At 41.8% G+C, this 20660-nt stretch overlaps 1 protein-coding gene across 7 annotated transcripts in view; it reads right to left on the reverse strand.

Moving 5' to 3' along the window:
• Window positions 1-20660, reverse strand: part of ANKRD26 (ankyrin repeat domain containing 26) — a 169118-nt gene that overhangs the window by 29103 nt on the left and 119355 nt on the right. For 4 of the 7 annotated variants that reach the window (XM_069764861.1, XM_069764860.1, XM_069764858.1 and 1 more), the window contains 7 exons: window positions 19024-19152; window positions 16240-16270; window positions 13554-13677; window positions 11660-11873; window positions 10520-10703; window positions 6420-6560; window positions 313-1278 (listed from right to left, as the gene is read on the reverse strand). In XM_069764861.1, coding sequence (XP_069620962.1) covers window positions 313-1278; window positions 6420-6560; window positions 10520-10703; window positions 11660-11873; window positions 13554-13677; window positions 16240-16270; window positions 19024-19152 — 1789 coding nt within the window. The remainder of the gene's footprint in view (window positions 1-312; window positions 1279-6419; window positions 6561-10519; window positions 10704-11659; window positions 11874-13553; window positions 13678-16239; window positions 16271-19023; window positions 19153-20660) is intronic. The other 3 variants (XM_069764859.1, XM_069764857.1, XM_069764855.1) reach the window with 1 other exon arrangement.

The raw sequence follows: 20660 nt of genomic DNA on the forward strand, positions 1-20660 counted from the left end.
ATCAAATTCATTTGTATGGAAATTCTGGCCTTCTTCTCAACTTAAGGCATTGCATGATTAGGCCCCGTTCTCAACATACATGCTGATCCCATTGGTAGGTCGAACGTCTACCATACATTTATCATGAGACTATGCCATAAAAGTTCCCTTTTTACAAAACCAGCACCACTCTCGTTCATAGACTGTACCTGGTATGGCACACTGCAGTACCGAACTCACCGGATGGACACGAGTGCCGCCGGTTTAGGAAAGAGCAGACCATTTCGGATCTCATACCCAATATCATTTCCCATCACAAGTGGAAGGGCTTACCTCACGATCCACTTTTTCAGTTTCAAGCTTATAAAGTTGTTCCCGCAACTCATTCGACTTCGTGATCAAATCCTTGTTTCTCTCCTCAATGATCTGAACTTGCCTTTCCTTGTCAGCCCGCATCTCAGCGAGTAATTCAGTAAAACGGATTTGAACGTCACCCACCGTCTTTTCCTTGATGATGCCTTTATTCTGCACATCCTCTAGCTGCTGACGAAGCTGCATGTTCTCACTAGTAATCTGGGCCAATCTCTCCTGCATGGACTCTTGCTTGACACAGTTTTTGTTGTTGTGGTCTTTTTCCGCCTGGAGGACGTGTTCAAGGTCTTTTATTTTGGAATGGGCTTGTGTCAAATCCCTTTGTGCATTGTCTAAATGAAGGGTTTTATCTTGGAGAGATAGTCCTGTTCTGTGAAGCTCATTTTCCAGACCATTTAACTTGGACTCTGCTCTGCTAAGCTGCTGGGACAAGTCTCCGTGGCTTTCACGCAAGTTGGACAAGTCGTGAGTTAATTTGTCTTTAGAGCGCAACCACTCATCACGCTCTCGTTGTAGTGTGCGATCAGTTTCTGTTTTTAAAGCTTGAGTTCTTTCAAGATCCTGGATAGTGGAATTTAGACGAGAACGAACTGCCTCCAGTTCTGTCTCCAGCCTTTCTTTGCTTTGTTTCTCATGTTCTATTTTAGAGCACATCATGGCAGTTTCGGTCTTCACAGCATTGAGCTGTCCATTGTACTGAATCACAGTTTGGGTTAATGTTTCCTCATTCATTTTTAGGTCTTTTCGGAGATCTTCAATTTTTTCTTTTAACATTTCATTCTCGTCCATACGTTTGCTCTCCTCTTCTTGATAATGGGAACGCATATTTTCCATTTCTACCTTAAGAGTGCTCACTTCTTCTTGTAATGTTATGTTTCTCATGGTTAAATCCTTTTCATTTGTTTCAGCACACTGGCTGAGCATCTGCTGACAAAAGTAAAAGGATACAATTCTATCATTCTACTGTAATCGGGCTGCAGAGAAAAATGACACTTCTGCCGATGTATGCAAAACCATGATTGTCTTTTTATCTTTTGTATTCTGGTTGTAATTTACATCTAACATAACATGTAATTGTGGATCCATTTATATCAAGTTTTTGCATAATACGGGGAAGAATGTAGAACTTAAAAGCCAGGATATTGGGAAGTACAAAGCCACATGAACGATGGACACAGGGAGTGTGCATTCATGCAGGCTCTAAATGGCATATTCTAAAGGAATATACTTAAAAAAAATATTTCTGCAAATTCAGCAAGGAAAAAGGGCAATAGGAAAAAGTTTGGCACTATTAGAAGGTTACCGTATTTTTTGGATTATAAGACGCACTTTTTCCCCAAATTTTTTTTGGGGGAAATGAGGGTGCGTCTTATAATGCGGATATACCTTACCGGTACCGTTGCTGCAAACAACGGGGGTGTCCGGCACTGCTGCAGGGGGCTCTGCCGACATTTTGTGAAAGGCCAGAGCTCCCCGCAGTTCCATGATTTCCTGTGCTGTGGACTCTGGGAAAATGGCCGCCGGGGGACGGCGCATGCGCAGATGGAGATCTCGGCACCAAGATCTCGGGAGATGAGATTTCAGTGCTGAGAGCTCATCTCCCGAGATCTTGGTGCTAAGATCTCGATCTGTGAGATCCCAGAGTCCACAGCACAGGAAATCATGGAACTGTGGGGGGCTCCTTTCACAAAATGTCGGCAGAGCCACCCGCCGCACCGGAAACACCTGCAGCAGCACCGGACACCCGCAATGGCGTGCCGCACATCGGAACACCCCCCCTCATCCCAACCCGCAGCATCACCCCACTCCTGCCTCCTCCTGCCACTCCTGAGACCCAACTTCACCGCAGCCACCACCCCCGGTAAGCAATAAGACACATGGATTATAAGAAGCACCACCATTTTATTAAAAAAAAAAAAAAATCCTATTTTTCTACTCAAAATTTGGGGTGCGTCTTATAATCCAGAGCGTTTTATAATCCGAAAAATATGGTAGTCCTCTGGAAGTAAAACATACGATTAAGAGAAACTGAACAGTAAACTGTATGACTACACAGATTTTCATTTTGCTTATTCTTTGTGTCCAGATTATCATTTCTAAGGTTTCACAAGTTCAAACCTGCTTAATTCTGTTCAGAGGTGCTGGTCAGTTTTTGTAGTATACTGTTGGAAACGATGACTGACTCCATATTTGGCTGAGCACTCCTCCCATCAGACATCCGAATTTTGAGTATGAGTGCCATCTAAGATTTTCATGGATAACAGTCATACCTGTGATAGTCTATGAGACCATTCACATGTCCCTGATTATGAAGGTTGGATCAAAATTGGCAATGCAAGTCAATGCGTCCATGAAGAAAGAAAAAAAACAAAACATTTTCATGTACTGTCTGTCACAATAAGAAGGTGGAGACATTTTTTTTCTTAATTTCTCCATGTATGAAAATTGAGATGAAACTTTGACCACACGCTGATCAGCATAACTGGTAACTGATTTTCACGTACGCAAAAAAAATGGGACATCTGTATGAGGCCTTAGGATGTTTTTAATTATCGATGGATCTTACATGCCATTTTAGCCCAGGAGAGGCATGTTTGATAAATATTCGGTTTAAAGTCCCTTCAATAAAAGGGTACCTTCTCATGGCTAATGGGCTCTCATAATGTAAGCAGAATTTTCCTCATCAAAATCGGACACCCTTGGCAGGAAATCTGCTTGTGTTTTTCTAGCTTTTTTTGCGTTTTTTTCCATGCGTCTCAATACAATTATATAGCAGCAAAATCACTGAAATTCCGCAAAATTAATGAACATGTCCTACAACGAAAAAGGAGTACATACAACCCATTTCTAATATGGTATAAAAAGTAACAAATTTTATTATAAATATATTACACAACATATATACACACACAATAAAGACAAGGTACACGCAGAGCCAATGTACAATGGACCCAGGACACTGAAAAGTAACACCGTAGGCAGGTAGACCTATAGGGGCCAAACACCTCTAAATAGGAGCCCTAAGACAATTAATATGTCATGAAAAAAATGCTTAGTGCTAAGTTCAATACTCCTCTAGGTTACGTGATATTATTAAGCTTGCCCAAATGGGCATACAAGATTGCAAGACCCCCCGCCCCACCTTACCCATAAATAGGTGCCAGTGTCCGTCCAAGTAGCCCCGACGCGCGTTTCGCGTTTGCTTCCTCGGGGGGCATGTTTTTGTGTGTTATCCGGCTTTCTTATAAAGGGAAGTAGCAGCTGTGAACGTTCACCGGCAGTATAATTGGCGCATGCGTACCGCCAGTATGGGGACATCCGGCACATCTCCGCCGGCTCTCCTAGTGTACAGAGCGGGACGAGGAAAAATCCTCTGGACGTCACTTCCCGCTAAGTCACTTCCGGATGCCGGAAGGAGTGGCCGGCCAGTCACCGCTGTGGCGCGCATGCGTGCGTGCCGGGAACGTCATCTTACTCCAGGGCACAACTACGGGCAGTACGTATATAGTACAAAAACTAAGGACCAAAAAACAAATCCGTGCCCAGCCTAAACTCAATGAAAAAAAGTACTGATACTAGTTAGGATATGATCACTAATACAGTGATCACATCAAAAAGTGAATAGGATGTGAATATTAAGTGCCGTATATCATAAGGGGCAATGTATCCCATAATTAAACTAATGAACACTCCCAATTACTCCCGTGCTCCATACAGATAGCTATACAACCAAATCGCCTATTATAGAGATACAAAAAAATAATAAACAAAAAATAAAAATAAAAAATATTATTTTATTTTTTATTTTTATTTTTTGTTTATTATTTTTTTGTTGTTGTATTGTTGTATTTAACTTATGTACTTCTTGTATAAGGTGTATTTTTACATGTATTGTGTGTTTTTTTGTTGGTTTCCATATAGGATTGTATAGTATCTCTATAATAGGCGATTTGGTTGTATAGCTATCTGTATGGAGCACGGGAGTAATTGGGAGTGTTCATTAGTTTAATTATGGGATACATTGCCCCTTATGATATACGGCACATAATATTCACATCCTATTCACTTTTTGATGTGATCACTGTAATAGTGATCATATCCTAACTAGTATCAGTACTTTTTTTCATTGAGTTTAGGCTGGGCACGGATTTGTTTTTTGGTCCTTAGTTTTTGTACTATATACGTACTGCCCGTAGTTGTGCCCTGGAGTAAGATGACGTTCCCGGCACGCACGCATGCGCGCCACAGCGGTGACTGGCCGGCCACTCCTTCCGGCATCCGGAAGTGACTTAGCGGGAAGTGACGTCCAGAGGATTTTTCCTCGTCCCGCTCTGTACACTAGGAGAGCCGGTGGAGATGTGCCGGATGTCCCCATACTGGCGGTACGCATGCGCCAATTATACTGCCGGTGAACGTTCACAGCTGCTACTTCCCTTTATAAGAAAGCCGGATAACACACAAAAACATGCCCCCCGAGGAAGCAAACGCGAAACGCGCGTCGGGGCTACTTGGACGGACACTGGCACCTATTTATGGGTAAGGTGGGGCGGGGGTCTTGCAATCTTGTATGCCCATTTGGGCAAGCTTAATAATATCACGTAACCTAGAGGAGTATTGAACTTAGCACTAAGCATTTTTTTCATGACATATTAATTGTCTTAGGGCTCCTATTTAGAGGTGTTTGGCCCCTATAGGTCTACCTGCCTACGGTGTTACTTTTCAGTGTCCTGGGTCCATTGTACATTGGCTCTGCGTGTACCTTGTCTTTATTGTGTGTGTATATATGTTGTGTAATATATTTATAATAAAATTTGTTACTTTTTATACCATATTAGAAATGGGTTGTATGTACTCCTTTTTCGTTGTAGGACATATCCATTAGTGGAGTTCTCCCTGTTACAGATGTCCATTTAGGGTTAATCCCTGTTTGATGTTTAGTGGTGATATGCATCAGTGGTATTTATATCTAAAATTAATGAACATGCTGCGTTTTTTTCCATGATGCGTTTCCGCTGCGGAAAAAAAAACGCAGCATGGGCACAAGAATGCGGAATTCCATTAAAAATAATGTGTTGCATTTTGTAAGCTTTTCCGCAGCGTAAAAACGCTTAAAAAAGCAACGTGGGCACATAGCCTTACTGTTTTTAAATTTGTGCACCAAGAACCTTCATTTTATAAATATATTCCATGTAGCAGTAATGCAGTCCAAATTTCATATATCCAATGTTGCATGCATCTTCGTGCATACAGTGTGCTGCTGTATTCTTTTGTTTGCATATTATGCAGTCATAAAAGCTTTCAGCTGTTCTAAACAGACTAAAGTGAGTGTGAAGTGTTGGTCAGTTTTTTTGCAGCATACTATTGGAGGTGGTGACTTCCTCCATATTTGGCTGACCAATCCTTCCATAAACCTATGGCTGTTTTTAATAAGTGCTGAATCCTACCTGCCCTGTAATTTGTAGGCTTTTAGCCCAGTATGTATTACATGTATTACAAAGTTTAGAGTTCCATGAAAGAAAGGTACGCTTGGTCGCGGCTGGTGGGCTCTAATGAATTTGCCAATTTGTACGCAAACTACCTTCATATTTCTAAGTATATTTAGCAATAATGCAATTCAAATTTCATATATTCAATGTTTGCATACATCTTCGCGCTTACAGTGTGCTGCTGTATTCTTTTGTTTGTATACCATTTCTAAGATGCAGCCACAAACCTTTATCTGGAATTCTCTGGACATAATTTGGCACAGACATGCATCAGATCTAGGGCACAGTGACATTCCATCCATAATGACATCATTATACAATGTTCTACTGGAGCTATTGGTGAATGAGGTCACACATTGTTACATCATTACTGCAGTAAGACTTTGAGCGTTAAGAATATTAGAACATTTTTTCCCCCTATTTTTAAACATCCCAGATAGTTCCTTGAAATACAAAGAAATACGATTACAGATTACGCTTTTTCATTTTAAATGTACTGAAATCGGCATAGAGTGAATTTACAGAAATGAAACAGGTTTGTTTTGTTTTATAAAATGCTGGACGATTAGGCTGTTAAAGTACCTCATCTTGCTTAAACTTAAGTTTTTTGGCTTCTTCCTCTTCATGCTTTTTCTTTAAATTATTTAAAGCTCCTTCATTAAGTACTCTGGCATTCAGTTCCTGTGCATGTAACCGCTGAGCTTCATTCCGTTCTTCTTCAACCTTAAAAATATAAAGAATGGTAATCACACTATACAGGTGCTTCTCACAAAATTAGAATATCATCAAAAAGTTAAAGAAGTTGTCCACTACTATAATTTTTTTTCATAAATCTTGCTATTATGTGCCACTGAAAACATCCACTGTGTTTATTTTAGCAATGTTACCTTTTACCTTTAGTGCTGGATCCAGCTCTCATGGGGTTAATCGTCAACTTCCTTTCTCCTGACTTATTGTGCTCTAATACTACAAGTTCCATGATGCTTTGCACAGGCCACTAAGCTCGAACCTACCACACCCACTCCAAAACACACCCAAACCCCTCCCTCCTCTATCTTCAAAAAGATTTGTGGTGTCATTTCTGTCCAACCTCCTCTTTTACATTTGTCCAACCCACACTCCATTACACACAGATAGACAGGTACAGTTAAGTCCATATATATTTGGACAGAGACAACATTTTTCTAATTTTGGTTATAGACATTAACACAATGAATTTTCAACAAAACAATTCAGATGCAGTTGAAGTTCAGACTTTCAGCTTTCATTTGAGGGTATCCACATTAAAATTGGATGAAGGGTTTAGGAGTTTCAGCTCCTTAACATGTGCCACCCTGGTTTTAAAGGGACCGAAAGTACTTGGACAATTGACTTCAAGGCTATTTCATGGACAGGTGTGGGCAATCCCTTCGTTATGTCATTCTCAGTTCAGCATATAAAAGGCCTGGAGTTGATTTGAGATGTGGTGCTTGCATTTGGAAGGTTTTGCTGTGAAGTAAACATGCGGTCAAAGGAGCTCTCCATGCAGGTGAAACAAGCCATCCTTAAGCTGCGAAAACAGAAAAAACCCATCCGAGAAATTGCTACAATATTAGGAGTGGCAAAATCTACAAATATATATGGACTTTACTGTAGATAGGTAGATAGATGGATGGATGATAGATAGATATGGGATAGCTAGATAGATAGAATTAGATAGATAGATACAGAGATATATCTAGATCTATTTCCATAGATATGTCCATATCCATGTTTCTAAACCCCTTCTCTCCTGGAGCTTTTTTCATTTTAGTTTATCGCTCCTCTGCTTTCCAGAGCCATAATTTTTCCGTCAATATGGCTGTGTGAGGGCTTGTCTTTTGCGGGACAAGTTCTACTTTTGAACGACATCATTGGTTTTACCATGTCGTGTAACAGAAAATGTGAAAAAAATTCAAAGTGCGATGAAATTGCAAAAAAAGTGCAATCCTACACTTGTTTTTTGCTAGGTTCACTAAATGCTAAGGCTGTGTGCACACGTTGTGGATTTGATTGCAGATCCACAGCTTTTTTTGCCGCACAGAATTGCATTAAACCCGCAGTGTAGTGCACAACAACCAATGTAAGTCTATGGGAGCCGCAGACTTGTTGTGCACATGCTGCAGAAAAGGCCGCACCGAAACGCAGCTTTATTTTCCGCAGCATGTCACTTCTTTTGTGCGGAACTGCAGTGTTTCTGCACCCATAGACTTGCATTGAGTCGGGCACATCCGCAGCAAAACTGCGGATGTGGGTCAGAGAAACGCTGCAGTTCGGGAGGAGGGAAGTGTGTGGGCGGCGACTGTGTGCGTGTATGTGTGTGCGGGACTGTTCGGGTGTGTGCGGGGCTGTCAGTGTGTGCACGGGACTGTTTGGGTGTGCGGGGCTGTCAGGGTGTGTGCAGGTCTGTGCGGTGGGTATTTGGGGGTGTGTGTGTGTGTGTGTGTGTGTGTGTGCAGGCATCATCCGATGGGACTACAAGTACGCAGCATCCAATCTGCAGCTAATCCGGATGTAATCCGGAGAGTGGACGCGCACCCCACACTATCCATACACCTATCAATAGATATATCTATCCAGATATATCTATAGATAAGATATATGAATAGATAGATGTATGCATCTATAGATCTATCTATATGTAGATCTATCTATCCATCTGTCTGTGTGTAATGCGCAAAAACACATCAAAATTGCACCAAAAGCTGAATCAAAACGCATCAAAACTGCACCAAAAACGGAATCAAAACCGCACAAAAAAACTGCATCAAAAACACATCAAAAGCGCACCAAAAAACACATCAAAATCACCCAAAAAATGCATAAAAAATGCATCAAAACCGTGCAAAAAAACGCGCAAAAATGCAGCTGCATTTTCTGCCAGGAGATGCAAATTTTGTGCAGAAAATTCAGCACCCAAATCTGCAATGTGTGCACACAGCCTAAAACTGACCTGCCACTATGATTCTCCAGGTGATTACGAGTTCATAGACACCAAACATGTCTAGGTTATTTTTTATCTAAGTGGTGAATAAAAATTCCAAACTTTGCTAAAAAATAAATAAAATAATTGCGCCATTTTCTAATACCCGTAGCGTCTATACTTTCTGAGATATCGGGTTGGGTGAGGGCTAATTTTTTGCGTGCCGGGCTGACTTTTTTAATGATACCACTTTTGTGCAGATATGTTCTTTTGATCGCCCATTATTGCATTTTAATGCAATGTCGCAGCGACAAAAAAAAACATAATTTTTGCTTTTGATTTTTTTTCTCGCTACACCGCCCGGCGCCCGCACATCCCGGCGCAGCCACGCAGACCCTCCGCGCCCGCACATCTCAGCACAGCGTGCACATCCCTGCCTAACCCCGTGCCCCAGCACAGCCCTGCAGCCCCCAGCCCAGTCACTCTTGATGAGTGACCGCTGTCTGTGGAGGCTGGGTCACGCCTGCTGCTGACGTCACGTCAATTTCCAGAGTCTGGAAATTGACGTGATGTTTGCGGAAGTTAGCGGCGGCTGCAGCCTGGGGCTGGCGTGACCCGGACTCAGCCGCCGACATGGCGCAGCTCACAGACGAAAACTGCAACAGAAGGTATTTACAAAATTCATTAGGGGCCCCGGGGGGATACATCGGGGAGTTAATTGAAAGTAGTGGACAACCCCTTTAATTACAGTTCTTCAATACAAAAAGTGAAACTTACATTATATAGAGTCATTACAAACAGTGATCTATTTCAAGTGTTTATTTCTGTTAATATTGATGATTATGGCTTACAGCCAATGAAGACCCCAAAGTCACTATCTCAGTAAATTAGAATACTTTATAACACCAACTTGAAAAATGATTTTAAAATCCAAAATGTTGGCGTACTGAAATGTATGTTCAGTAAATGCACTCAATACTTGGTCGGGGCTCCTTTTGCATCAATTACTGCATCAATGTGGACCAAGACCAGCGACGACCATCGGACCGCCCTGCAGGTGAGTATAATAAAAGTTATTTTCTTCTCTTGCAGGTCGGGTTGGGGGCAGATATACAGGATTATAGAATGATTTATATCAGCCCTGAAAGGTGGTGGCCGTATCTCTTATCGGCCACACCTCGTGACAGGTTCCCTTAACCTGCAGGTATTGGGTTAATGTGCAGGTTAACAGTGTTCTAAAGACATGCTGGCACCCCACTAAAAGCCCTGGTACTGGGAACAAATTAACTTAATTCCTCCTGGCAGCCTCCGGCTTTCAGTCAAAGAGGCGGGGCTTCAGTCATTGCTCAGTACACAAAGAACAGCGGCTGTAACCACGACACTAGAACCGACTGACAGCCGACTCAACACTGATGCACTGTTGAAAATAAGATCGCCTCTAAACCCTCAATCCAAACTGAATTACCCAGAATTTTATAACTTGTCTTAGTACTGCAGTTCACCCATTTCCTATAATAACCTTTTCTTCTAAACTTCAAAAGAGTCTGGCATATACTCCTCACAAACTAGATCTTCCACTTCGCTCCAGTTTTTGCTGCCCTTTTTCTGACAGTGATATAAAAGTTCTGACTTTTGCACCTTCAAATTCAGAAGGTTTTTAAAAAACAAAAAAGGAAACATTATTTGGCATAGGCGTTCGAGAGGAGATAAAAAAAACAACATACAGCACTCAGTATTATACCTGCTTCAAGTTGTTCTTCAGGCTCCTCATTTCAAGTTCTACATTTCTCAGGGTTAATTCAAGATGTTGCTTTTCCTCCATTTCTTTGCAGCACAGGTCCTCCTTCTTTCTTAGCTGTTCTTTGCTCTTATCATACAGCATTTCCGTACTCTTCCGTTTTTCTTCCTCTTGTTTAAGAGTAAGTCTAATACACACACAAGATATGGGAACTTTAGGTTATGCATCCTAACATGTAACAAATAAAACCCTCCATAAAGCAAGGCTGAACAAAACTCTGACGCTAGGATGAAAAGTCAAAAATTGGTCCAGGTAAATGCATTTTGCTCCCTCAGTGGCTACTTACTATTGATTTCAGATAAATATGAGCTATATGATGTTACCGACAGCATGAAGCTTCATTGTTCCCAATAGGGGAAGTTAAAGATTGCATATTCCAGGCAAAAAAATGCACATAGCGATGGTCAAGAAAACAGAACGGTGGGTTCCACTTGCTTTGGAAGAGACTAATGTAGGAACCTACGTACGTCTGCCAGTAAAAGGCTATTTGTATGTGACTACACAGGGTGCACAACAGGAATGTGTAAAGTGACTGCTTGCTAAGGAGAAGCTTGACCCAATGGTGAACATAGCGGGGGATTGTCGTGACCAATGGTGAGGCGTTACAGGTGCTGTCTGTATTTGCTAGAGGAATGGACATCTACCTATCGCTTTCTCTACAAGTCTGGTGACCAGGCATTGCCAAAAGCTTCAGCAACAAAGCTTCTTTACAATAAAGACTAGTGGAGCCATACTGCGGTCAAGACGACTGGACTACCTAATTGCCTGGTCTACAATTCTGCTGGTAGAGATAGTCAACAATTTTATTGGAAGTGCTCGATAAATCTTGTAATTGGAAAAGTCACTTTTAGGCAAATGAGTGTTTTTTTATTAAGCCTAACCTACCCTATTAGGAGAAAAATAAAGTCACAGTGTCGGCTGTGTCTGGTTACACTATGGTGAGGTCAGATACTTTTGCAATTTTTATACACTGTAGTTATGTTGCCTGTGCAGACTAAAATTAGGGTGCCCGCTGCTAAAAGATACCAGTAATAAAGAATAATGTTCTCTGCTTTAGAAGATGAATGACGACAATCATCTGACCTTAAATTATTTAGGTCACTTTCCCATTCTACTTTGTGATGTTCTAACAAAAACTTGAGCTCTCGGTTTTCGTCCATCATTTGTTGCACTTCTTTACGTTCTCTACGCAATTTCTTTACTTCTCGTGACAGAAGCGCACGTCGTCCCTTTTCATTTTCGATCACTCGTTCATACTCATGTATAATATTTTGGATTTTCAAAGACTTCAGTGAATCTGATAAAGAAAAAAAAAAGTCTTAGGGTATGTGCACATGTTGCGGATTCCATTGCGGATTTACCTGTGGATTCCCAGGGGATTTACTTTTGTGAAGTTTTTGTGCGGATTTCATCTGCATTTTTACACCTGCGGATTCCTATTATGGAATAGGTGTAAAAAGTTGCGGAATCCGCACAAAGAATTGACATGCATGGCAGATTTGGTTTTCTATAGGTTTACATGGTACTGTACAACCCATGGAAAACTGCTGCAGATCCGCAGCCAAATCCGCAACATGTGCACATAGCCTTACCGTCACTCAAGGCCAACAAGATTGTAATCATCATATCAGCATATTGATTACATATACTATTTAGAGCAAGGGACCTCAGGCCCATGAGTCATTTACGGCCTGCGATGACATTTTATTTGTCCCCATGGCAGATTCCCAAGGACCACAGTGCTTGGGCTAGCAGCCGTGTTTTGATGGCCACCAGCCCTTTAATATCTTCGTGTCCTGTGAGCGCGTGCACCCAGAGTACACTATTGAACACTGAGGTGTGTGCAATGAAAGATTATATCCTGACTAGAGATGATCGAATTTGATCAGGTTCCTGCTTATTCAGCAAGCTATAGCGCTTACCGAATAAGCTGCAGAGGGAACCCGGATACCTGGATCTCTCCTGCTGATCAGCTGTCTGGTGCCGCAGCTGCGTCACAGTCACGACACATGTATGGAGAGCCCAACAAACAGGCTCTCCATGCATGTCATATAACTGTCACACAGCCGAGATACATGAAGCTACGGTACCGAACAACTCAGCCGGCGCGCTCCATGTATCCGGGTTACCTCTGCAGCTTATTCGGTAAGCGCTATAGCTTGCTGAATAAGCAGGGACCTGATCAAATTTGCTTATCTCTACTCTTGACACCAGTGCCAGCATTAGGATGTACTTTGTGGGTGAAGTTAGAGCGCGATATGTACTGCCCCCAAAGAATAGTACAAATATCCAAATGGTTCTTGGCAGAAAAAAAGGTTCCCCACCCCCGATTTAGGGCTCAATGTAAGGGCTCATACTGCGTAAATAAAATCGATCCAATGCTGATCCAGAAAAGTATGGCGAGTGTCATGCGAGTACAATGCAATTGTTCTCACATAGCATCCGTATGCCATGCGTTTTTTCTCTGCAACTGTTATTCTACAATCATTTATAGGACCATTTACAGTGTTCTGTAAAGGGTCTGTGTGCTGTCCATTCTTTCTCTCGCACCCATTGACTTTCATTGGCGAGTCTTGTCTAATGTAAGGGGCCACTCGCAACATGCTTCAATTTTTTTCTCATCCAGATTCCAGCTAAGAAAACAATTGTAGAGCAGCACTAATGCATTGAACAACATTGGTACAGGTGCAATCAGATTTTTAATGGGATTGCACTCGTCCGATTTAAACACAGAGGAATATGAGCCCTAAAGGCCGTAAAAGCCACATACACACTTGACTGTCGGCTCTACCCGAGTGTTGATGACATTGTTCTACTGGAGATGAGCCACTGGCCAACAGGTCAGCCAAATGAGCGCTCCTCTGTATGGGACTGGTGGCTGAAATGGACTGTTAGGATCTTTCCCATCATGTGGCAGTATAACAAAGTATATTTTTGATGAATTTAATGACTTCTTCATTATTTATTTGTCTATTACCTTGACCATCAAGGTTGAGTTGTTTGATCAGCAACATGGCATTTGTGAAAGCTGAAGTAGGCAATTCTGAATCATCAGTGCCAGTATCAGAGGACTGCGAGTAATCAGCCAAATCTTCATTTATCTGTGTAAGACAACATTCATTGTAATACAGGGCAGGACGGTGGCTCAGTGGTTAGATTATGGCAGATTACAGAAGAGTTCGTTCCTGTATACATAATGTTCTCCAACAACCAACTTGTGGCTATTGTACAGTGGGTACGGAAAGTATTCAGACCCATTTACATTTTTCATGCTTTGTTTCATTACAGCCATTTGGTAAATTCAAGAGTTCATTTTTTTCACATTAACGTACACTCTACACCCCATCTTGACTAAAAAAAAAAGCAAAAAACAGAAATGTAGAAATTTTTGCAAATTTAATAAAAAAGAAAAACTGAAATATCACATGGTCATAAGTATTCAGATCTTTTGCTCAGACACTCATATTTAAGTCACATACTGTCCATTTCCTTGTGATCCTCCTTGAGAAGGTTCTACTCCTTCATTGGAGCCCAGCTGTGTTAAATTAAACTGATAGGACTTGATTTGGAAAGGCACACACCTGTCTATATAAGACCGCACATCTCACAGTGCATGTCAGACCAAATGAGAATCATGAGGTCAAAGGAACTGGCCAAGGAGCTCAGAGACATAATTGTGGCAAGGCACAGATCTGGCCAAGGTTACAACAGAATTTCTGCAGTACTCAAGGTTCCTAAGAGCACAGTGGCCTCCATAATCCTTAAATGGAAGATGTTTGGGACCACCAGAAGTCTGCCTAAACCTGGCCGTCCAGCCAAACTGAGCAATCGTGGGAGAAGAGGCTTGGTGAAAGAGGTAAAGAAGAACCCCCAAGATCTCTGTGGCTGAGCTCCAGAGACGCAGTAGGGAGATGGGAGAAAGTTTCACAAAGTCGACCATCACTGCAGCCTCCACCAGTCGGGCCTTTATGGCAGAGTGGCCCAACGGAAGCCTCTCCTCAGTGCAAGACATATGAAAGCCCACATAAAGTTTGCTAAAAACAAAACACAGACTATGAGAAATAAGATTCTCGGTCTGATGAGACAAAGACAGACCTTTTTGGTGATAATTCTAAGCGGTATGTGCCGAGAAAACCAGGCACTGCTCATCACTTGCCCAATACAATCTCAACAGTGATGAGCGAGTATACTTGTTGTTTGGGTTTTCCCGAGCACTCTCGGGTGATCTCCGAGTATTTGTATGTGCTCGGAGATTTAGTTTTCCTTGCCTCAGCTGCATGATTTACAGCTGATAGACAGCTTGAATACATGTGGGGATTCCCTAGCAACCAGGCAACCCCTACATGTACTCAGGCTGCCTAGCCGCCATAAATCATGCAGCTGTGTCAACAAAAACTAAATCTCCGAGCAGTTACAAATACTTGGGAGACCACCCGAGCGAGCTCGGAAAAACCAGAGCAACGAGTACATTCGCTCATCACTAAATCTCAAAAGTGAAGCATTGTGGTGGCAGCATCATGCTATGGGAGTGTTTTTCAGCTGCAGGGACAGGACGACTGGTTGTCATTTAAGGAAACATGAATGCGGCCAAGTACAGAGATATCCTGGATGAAAACCTCTTCCAGAGAGGTCTGAACCTCAGACTTGGCCGAAGGTTCACCTTCCAACAAGACAAGGACGCTAAGCACACAGCTAAAATAACAAAGGAGTAGCTTCAGAACAACTCTGTGACCATTCCTGACTGGCCCAGCCAGAGCCCTGACCTAAACACATTGAACATCTCTGGAGAGACCTGAAAATGGCTGTCCACCAATGTTCACCATCCATCCTGACGGAACTGGAGAGGATCTGCAAAGAAGAATGGCAGAGGATCCCAAATCCAGGTGTGAAAAACTTGTTGCATCATTCCCAAGAAGACTCATGGCTGCACTAGCTCAAAAGGGTGCTTCTACTCAATACTGAACAAAGGGTTCGAATACTTATGACCATGTGATATTTCAGTTTTTCTTTATTAAATTTGAAAAAATTTGTACATTTCTGTTTTTTTTTTCAGTCAAGATGGTGTGCAGAGTGTACATTAGTGTGAAAAAAATTGAACTTGAATGAATTTACCAAATGGCTGCAATGAAACAAGGAGTGAAAAATTTAAAAGGGGTTTGAATACACTCCGTACCCACTGTATAAGGCTATGTGCACACGTTGTGGATTCACAACTCTTTTCCATACGTTGTACAGTACTATGTAAACCTATGGAAAACAAAATCCGCAGTGCCCATGCTGCGGAAAAAAAACGCGCGGAAACGTAGCATTGTTTATTCCGCAGCATGTCAATTCTTTGTGCGGATTCCGCAGCTGTTTACACCTGCTCCATAATAGGAATCCGCAGATGTAAAACCACATGTGAAATCTGCGGTAATTCCGCAGGTAATCCGCAGTGCGGTTCACCTGCGGATTTACCAAAATCAGTCCAGAAAAATCCGCAGGACTTTCCGCAACATGTGCACATACCCTAACACGTCACCCTGTCTCAGAATACTGAATGGAGAAGATCACGACTAGACGAAAATGTGGCAGCTACTGCTATGCATACAAGTAGATGATACTAATGCATCTCACCATCTACGTCTGGTTCTGTACACACTCAGTTACAAAATGTCATTCACCTTTTGTTTTCCTGTGCGTTTATTAGATGACCTGGAAGAAACGTAACAAACCGCCCATTAATACAAGTCTTCTATAGGATGACATAACCTATATTAGTATATTAGTGCATTTCTACGGTGATAAATGGCAGCCAGTCACCCATCAGATCGCCATCAGCACACTTACATCTTATATGTTTGTTTCTATAGAGAAGGGAATGAGTAGCTGTCAGATGCTGAATCTCACATGCTGAATCTGTGGCTCTACGCTGCACCCAACACTGAGGGGACGTTCCAGCTGCCCCATACACACTGGCGGATACGATCTTCTATGTAAATGTGTATGGGAGATTTCAGATGTCCACCAACAAAAGCATGTAACTAAGACATAATTAATATGGTCACTCTAGATCATGGCTCTCTAACTCAGCCAGGTAAATGGAGCACACATAAAAAGGTGTGAAGTTGGCGGGCTGCAATTTATGCGGGACAAGATGACATTTTTAGTGATACCATTTTTTTTTTCTTTTTCTGTGCGTCAGTTTAATGGAAAAAAAAAAAAGCTACATTTTTTTTAATGATGCCCAGCGTATGGGTTATGGTAAAGTTTTATAGCGTTGGTTGTTCCGGATGTGGGGATACCAAACGTGCACCTTTTGTTTGTTTACTTTTGTTTTTATATAAAACTGAGTTTTTAATGGCAACTATTTTTCCATTTTTTTTATTTTTCTTCTTAACTTGCTTGATCATTGATCTATTATCCTGCAATACTTCTGTACAGTAGGATATTAGATCTGTCACATTTCCATACACACATTGCCTGTTCTGACACTGTGTGCTCTCTGCTGTCCCGAGGATATCGCAGGAGCTCTGGTGCCCCACAGGTTGCACATGACAGCCTTAGGGGCCACGTGTTCGAGACCCCTGGTCTATATAGTGCCTAATGAAGCGGATTAGATGAATGATAAGTCACCTTTATGTACTAGATGTTGTGAAGATAAACAATCAACTGCAAACTAGATAATGATTTACATATACATAAAATGTTCATTCATTCTCATTAATGTAAGCAAAGGTGACTTAAAGGGAATCTATTGCCTTAATCATGCTGCCCACATGCAGGCAGCAAGAATCAGAGCCTCGCTGAACAATTTCAGCAAGGTATATCCTTCTTTGAAAAGCCCCAGAGTTTCAAGAAAAACATAAGTTTGGCGGATGGCTGGGAACCATAGCTGCAGATGAGACTAGACAGTCTCCACCTGGGGCCGCTCTGGGTGAGTGATATGTCTCTTGCATGGCACAAAACCTGTCAATCACCTCTTGCAGCAGCTCTGGGAAAAGCCATATGAGGGCGGCATTAGACTAGTCTCAGTGTCCCCATCCTAATCCTCAAACTATATGATCTCTGAAACTCTGAAGCATTTCAGAACAAAAATATACCTGGTTGCAATCGTGCATCCAGGCTCCGATTTTTGCTGCCCACAGTTTGGGAAGCATCAATCAGATTGGCCATCTCCGGGGATAATTAATTTTTTTTTTTAACTTAAAATACATGTATTTGGGGCTCAAAACGATTTTTGCAATTGGGTTTGGTTAAAAATGTAGAATGATTTTCATTTCACAGACTCTTTGGTTCCCTGCAAATTCAACTTTAATATTGTCTGTTGTGATAATCAGCTGAGAGGAGTTCAGAAAAAAAAGACAGTAAAAGAGTTGGGAACTCTACAATTGGACTGTAAGAATAATCTCACTGTTAGATTCTCAGTTAACCCATTATGCAGCCAGCAATGCGCAGTTGAAAATAGAGGCTAATGGTGAGACATTTTTAACGAAATCCATTTACAAAAATTAATTTAACCCTGCTGTTCTGTTCGGTCTGGGGAGACCTATTTTGAACTTTGGTATTTTTTGGGGTGTTCAAGATGCGGTTCTGAAACTTGTGGTTGATTGACTTAAATGAGGATGGGTCGGTCGGCCACGGGTTTCAGAGCCGCATCTTGAATATTTTAAAGAATATTGAAGTTCAAAGTCGGTCATTTTTGACCAACAGAACAGCAGGGTTAATCTAAAAATGCATGCATTCAAGTAAATAACAAAAATTGGCCTCAAAAATAGACAAACCCTTTTTAACATCAAATACAGAAATCCTTATCAGGGTTATCCAGTACTATTTTTTTTTTAACCATGGGCATAAAAATTAACAAGCTGGTAGTTACTACCCAACTGCCTGGCCAGAGACCACTCCTGCCAGTGATCCAGCTCCTTCCGCTGATGTCACGTCAATGGAACAGGTCTCTTCCGCTCTGCTTTGTTGATGGGGAGTGACTGCTGACATCATGCTGATTGAAAGACAGTTCCATGCTGCCTAAATTCCGGGAGACGGCTGTAAATCACCATGACGTTGGTAGTCAAGCTCTGCCAACAAAGCAGCCCAGAAGAGGCTAACGGCTAAAGTAGTCCAGAAGAGGCTAACTGCTCTGCTGGGTAGAAGAATAAGGTAGTTAGCACCTTCCTTTTTTCTTTTACTTTGGACCTAAAAACTAATATAGTCCTAATAAATCCTTTAAGGAAAATAAACATGATGATATGGGCTCCTTTTGAAAGAATATTTTACACAACAAAAACTAATAATCCTATGTTACATCCAATATCGGCACAAACTTCCCAAAAGTTGCAAGTGATGATTCTTGGAAACCTATGAGAAATATACAGTAAGACCAGGCCGCTTTTCTAAAGGAATAAATGAACTTAAGTATCAACATTAATGATGAAAACAGCAGATATAGATGTCATCTTATATCATACCTCCCATCCTCCTGAGAAATTTCACTTAGACTACTGTCATCAAAACCATCAACCATGCTGCCATTCACTACACGCTTTTCTTTTTTAGGAGAGGTTTGGCTAGACGCAGACTTTTCCACCTCTTTATTCCTTGAAGAAACAAATGAGATGCTCAGTAAACTGATTACAGAACAAAACAGCCAAGTTGCTAAAGAAAACAGAAAAAAACATGCAATTAATCAGTTATTAAAGGATTGACTTCAATTTTTGAATATGGTATTTCATTGACACCCTGATTTAAAAATAAATTAATTAATTAATAGGCTCACATATATTAAGATTGGGCTTTCATCAGACAGTCAAGGAAACCAACAAAAATAACCTTATATCCTAATGATATTATAGATAAAATTATCCTTTTATTTATACCTTTAAAACCATGAGGCAACCACAGTCAACAAACAACCGTGCTGACTATACATACCCCTATCACAATGGCCTGCCTGTCAGCGGAGGTTGGCACCCTAACACAATACGAGATTGGCGCCCCCGCTCATCAGCAGCTGTCCTTAAATCTCCTAGGTGAACCTTAACCTAGTCTCATTTGAGCCATGTCAGATAACACACAGCCTTGATTGTCAGCTGGTATTACATATATAACATATATACATGCGATGAGTATCTTTTCTCACTTGCTGATATCATTTTTATATATGTAACTAGATGGTGGCCCGATTCTAACGCATCGGGTATTCTAGAACATGAATGTAGTTTATTTATAAAGTTTTCAGAATAATGCAATTTATACACAGGATTTGGCCGACAGCGACCAATTAGCGAAGCATGGTTCAAATCCTGTGACAATTCGCGGCCGGACTGCGTCTGTCGCTGATTGTTCGAAGCCGGCCGGGGGCGACCAATCAGTGAACCCAGGGCCAGCTCCAGGTTTTTGAGGGCCCTGGGCGAAAGTCTCACAGCCCATATAGTATATAGCACAGCCACGTAGTATATAGCACAGCTACGTAGTATATAACACAGCCACGTAGTATATTGCAAAGCCACGTAGTATATTACAAAGCCACGTAGTATATAACACAGCCCACGCGGTATATAACACAGCCCACGCGGTATATAACACAGCCCACGCGGTATATAACACAGCCCACGCGGTATATAACACAGCCCACGCGGTATATAACACAGCCCACGCGGTATATAACACAGCCCACGCGGTATATAACACAGCCCACGCGGTATATAACACAGCCCACGCGGTATATAACACAGCCCACGCGGTATATAACACAGCCCACGCAGTATATAACACAGCCCACGCAGTATATAACACAGCCCACGCAGTATATAGCTATAGCACAGCCCACGTAGTATATAACAGCCCACGTAGTATATAACACAGTCACGTAGTATACTGCACAGCCCACGTAGTACATAACACAGCCCACGTAGTATATAGCAATGTGGGCACCATATTCCTGTTAAAAAAAGAATTAAAATAAAAAATAGTTATATACTCACCTTCCGGCGGACCTCGGATCCAGCCCAGGCTTTTAGCGATTCTCCTCGCGACGCTCCGTTCCCAGTAATGCCTTGCGGCAATAACCCGTGATGATGTAGCTGTAATCTGGGGTCATTGCCGT

Source organism: Ranitomeya imitator, chromosome 4 (assembly GCF_032444005.1).
Source record: "Ranitomeya imitator isolate aRanImi1 chromosome 4, aRanImi1.pri, whole genome shotgun sequence".
Classification (NCBI taxonomy): domain Eukaryota; kingdom Metazoa; phylum Chordata; class Amphibia; order Anura; family Dendrobatidae; genus Ranitomeya; species Ranitomeya imitator.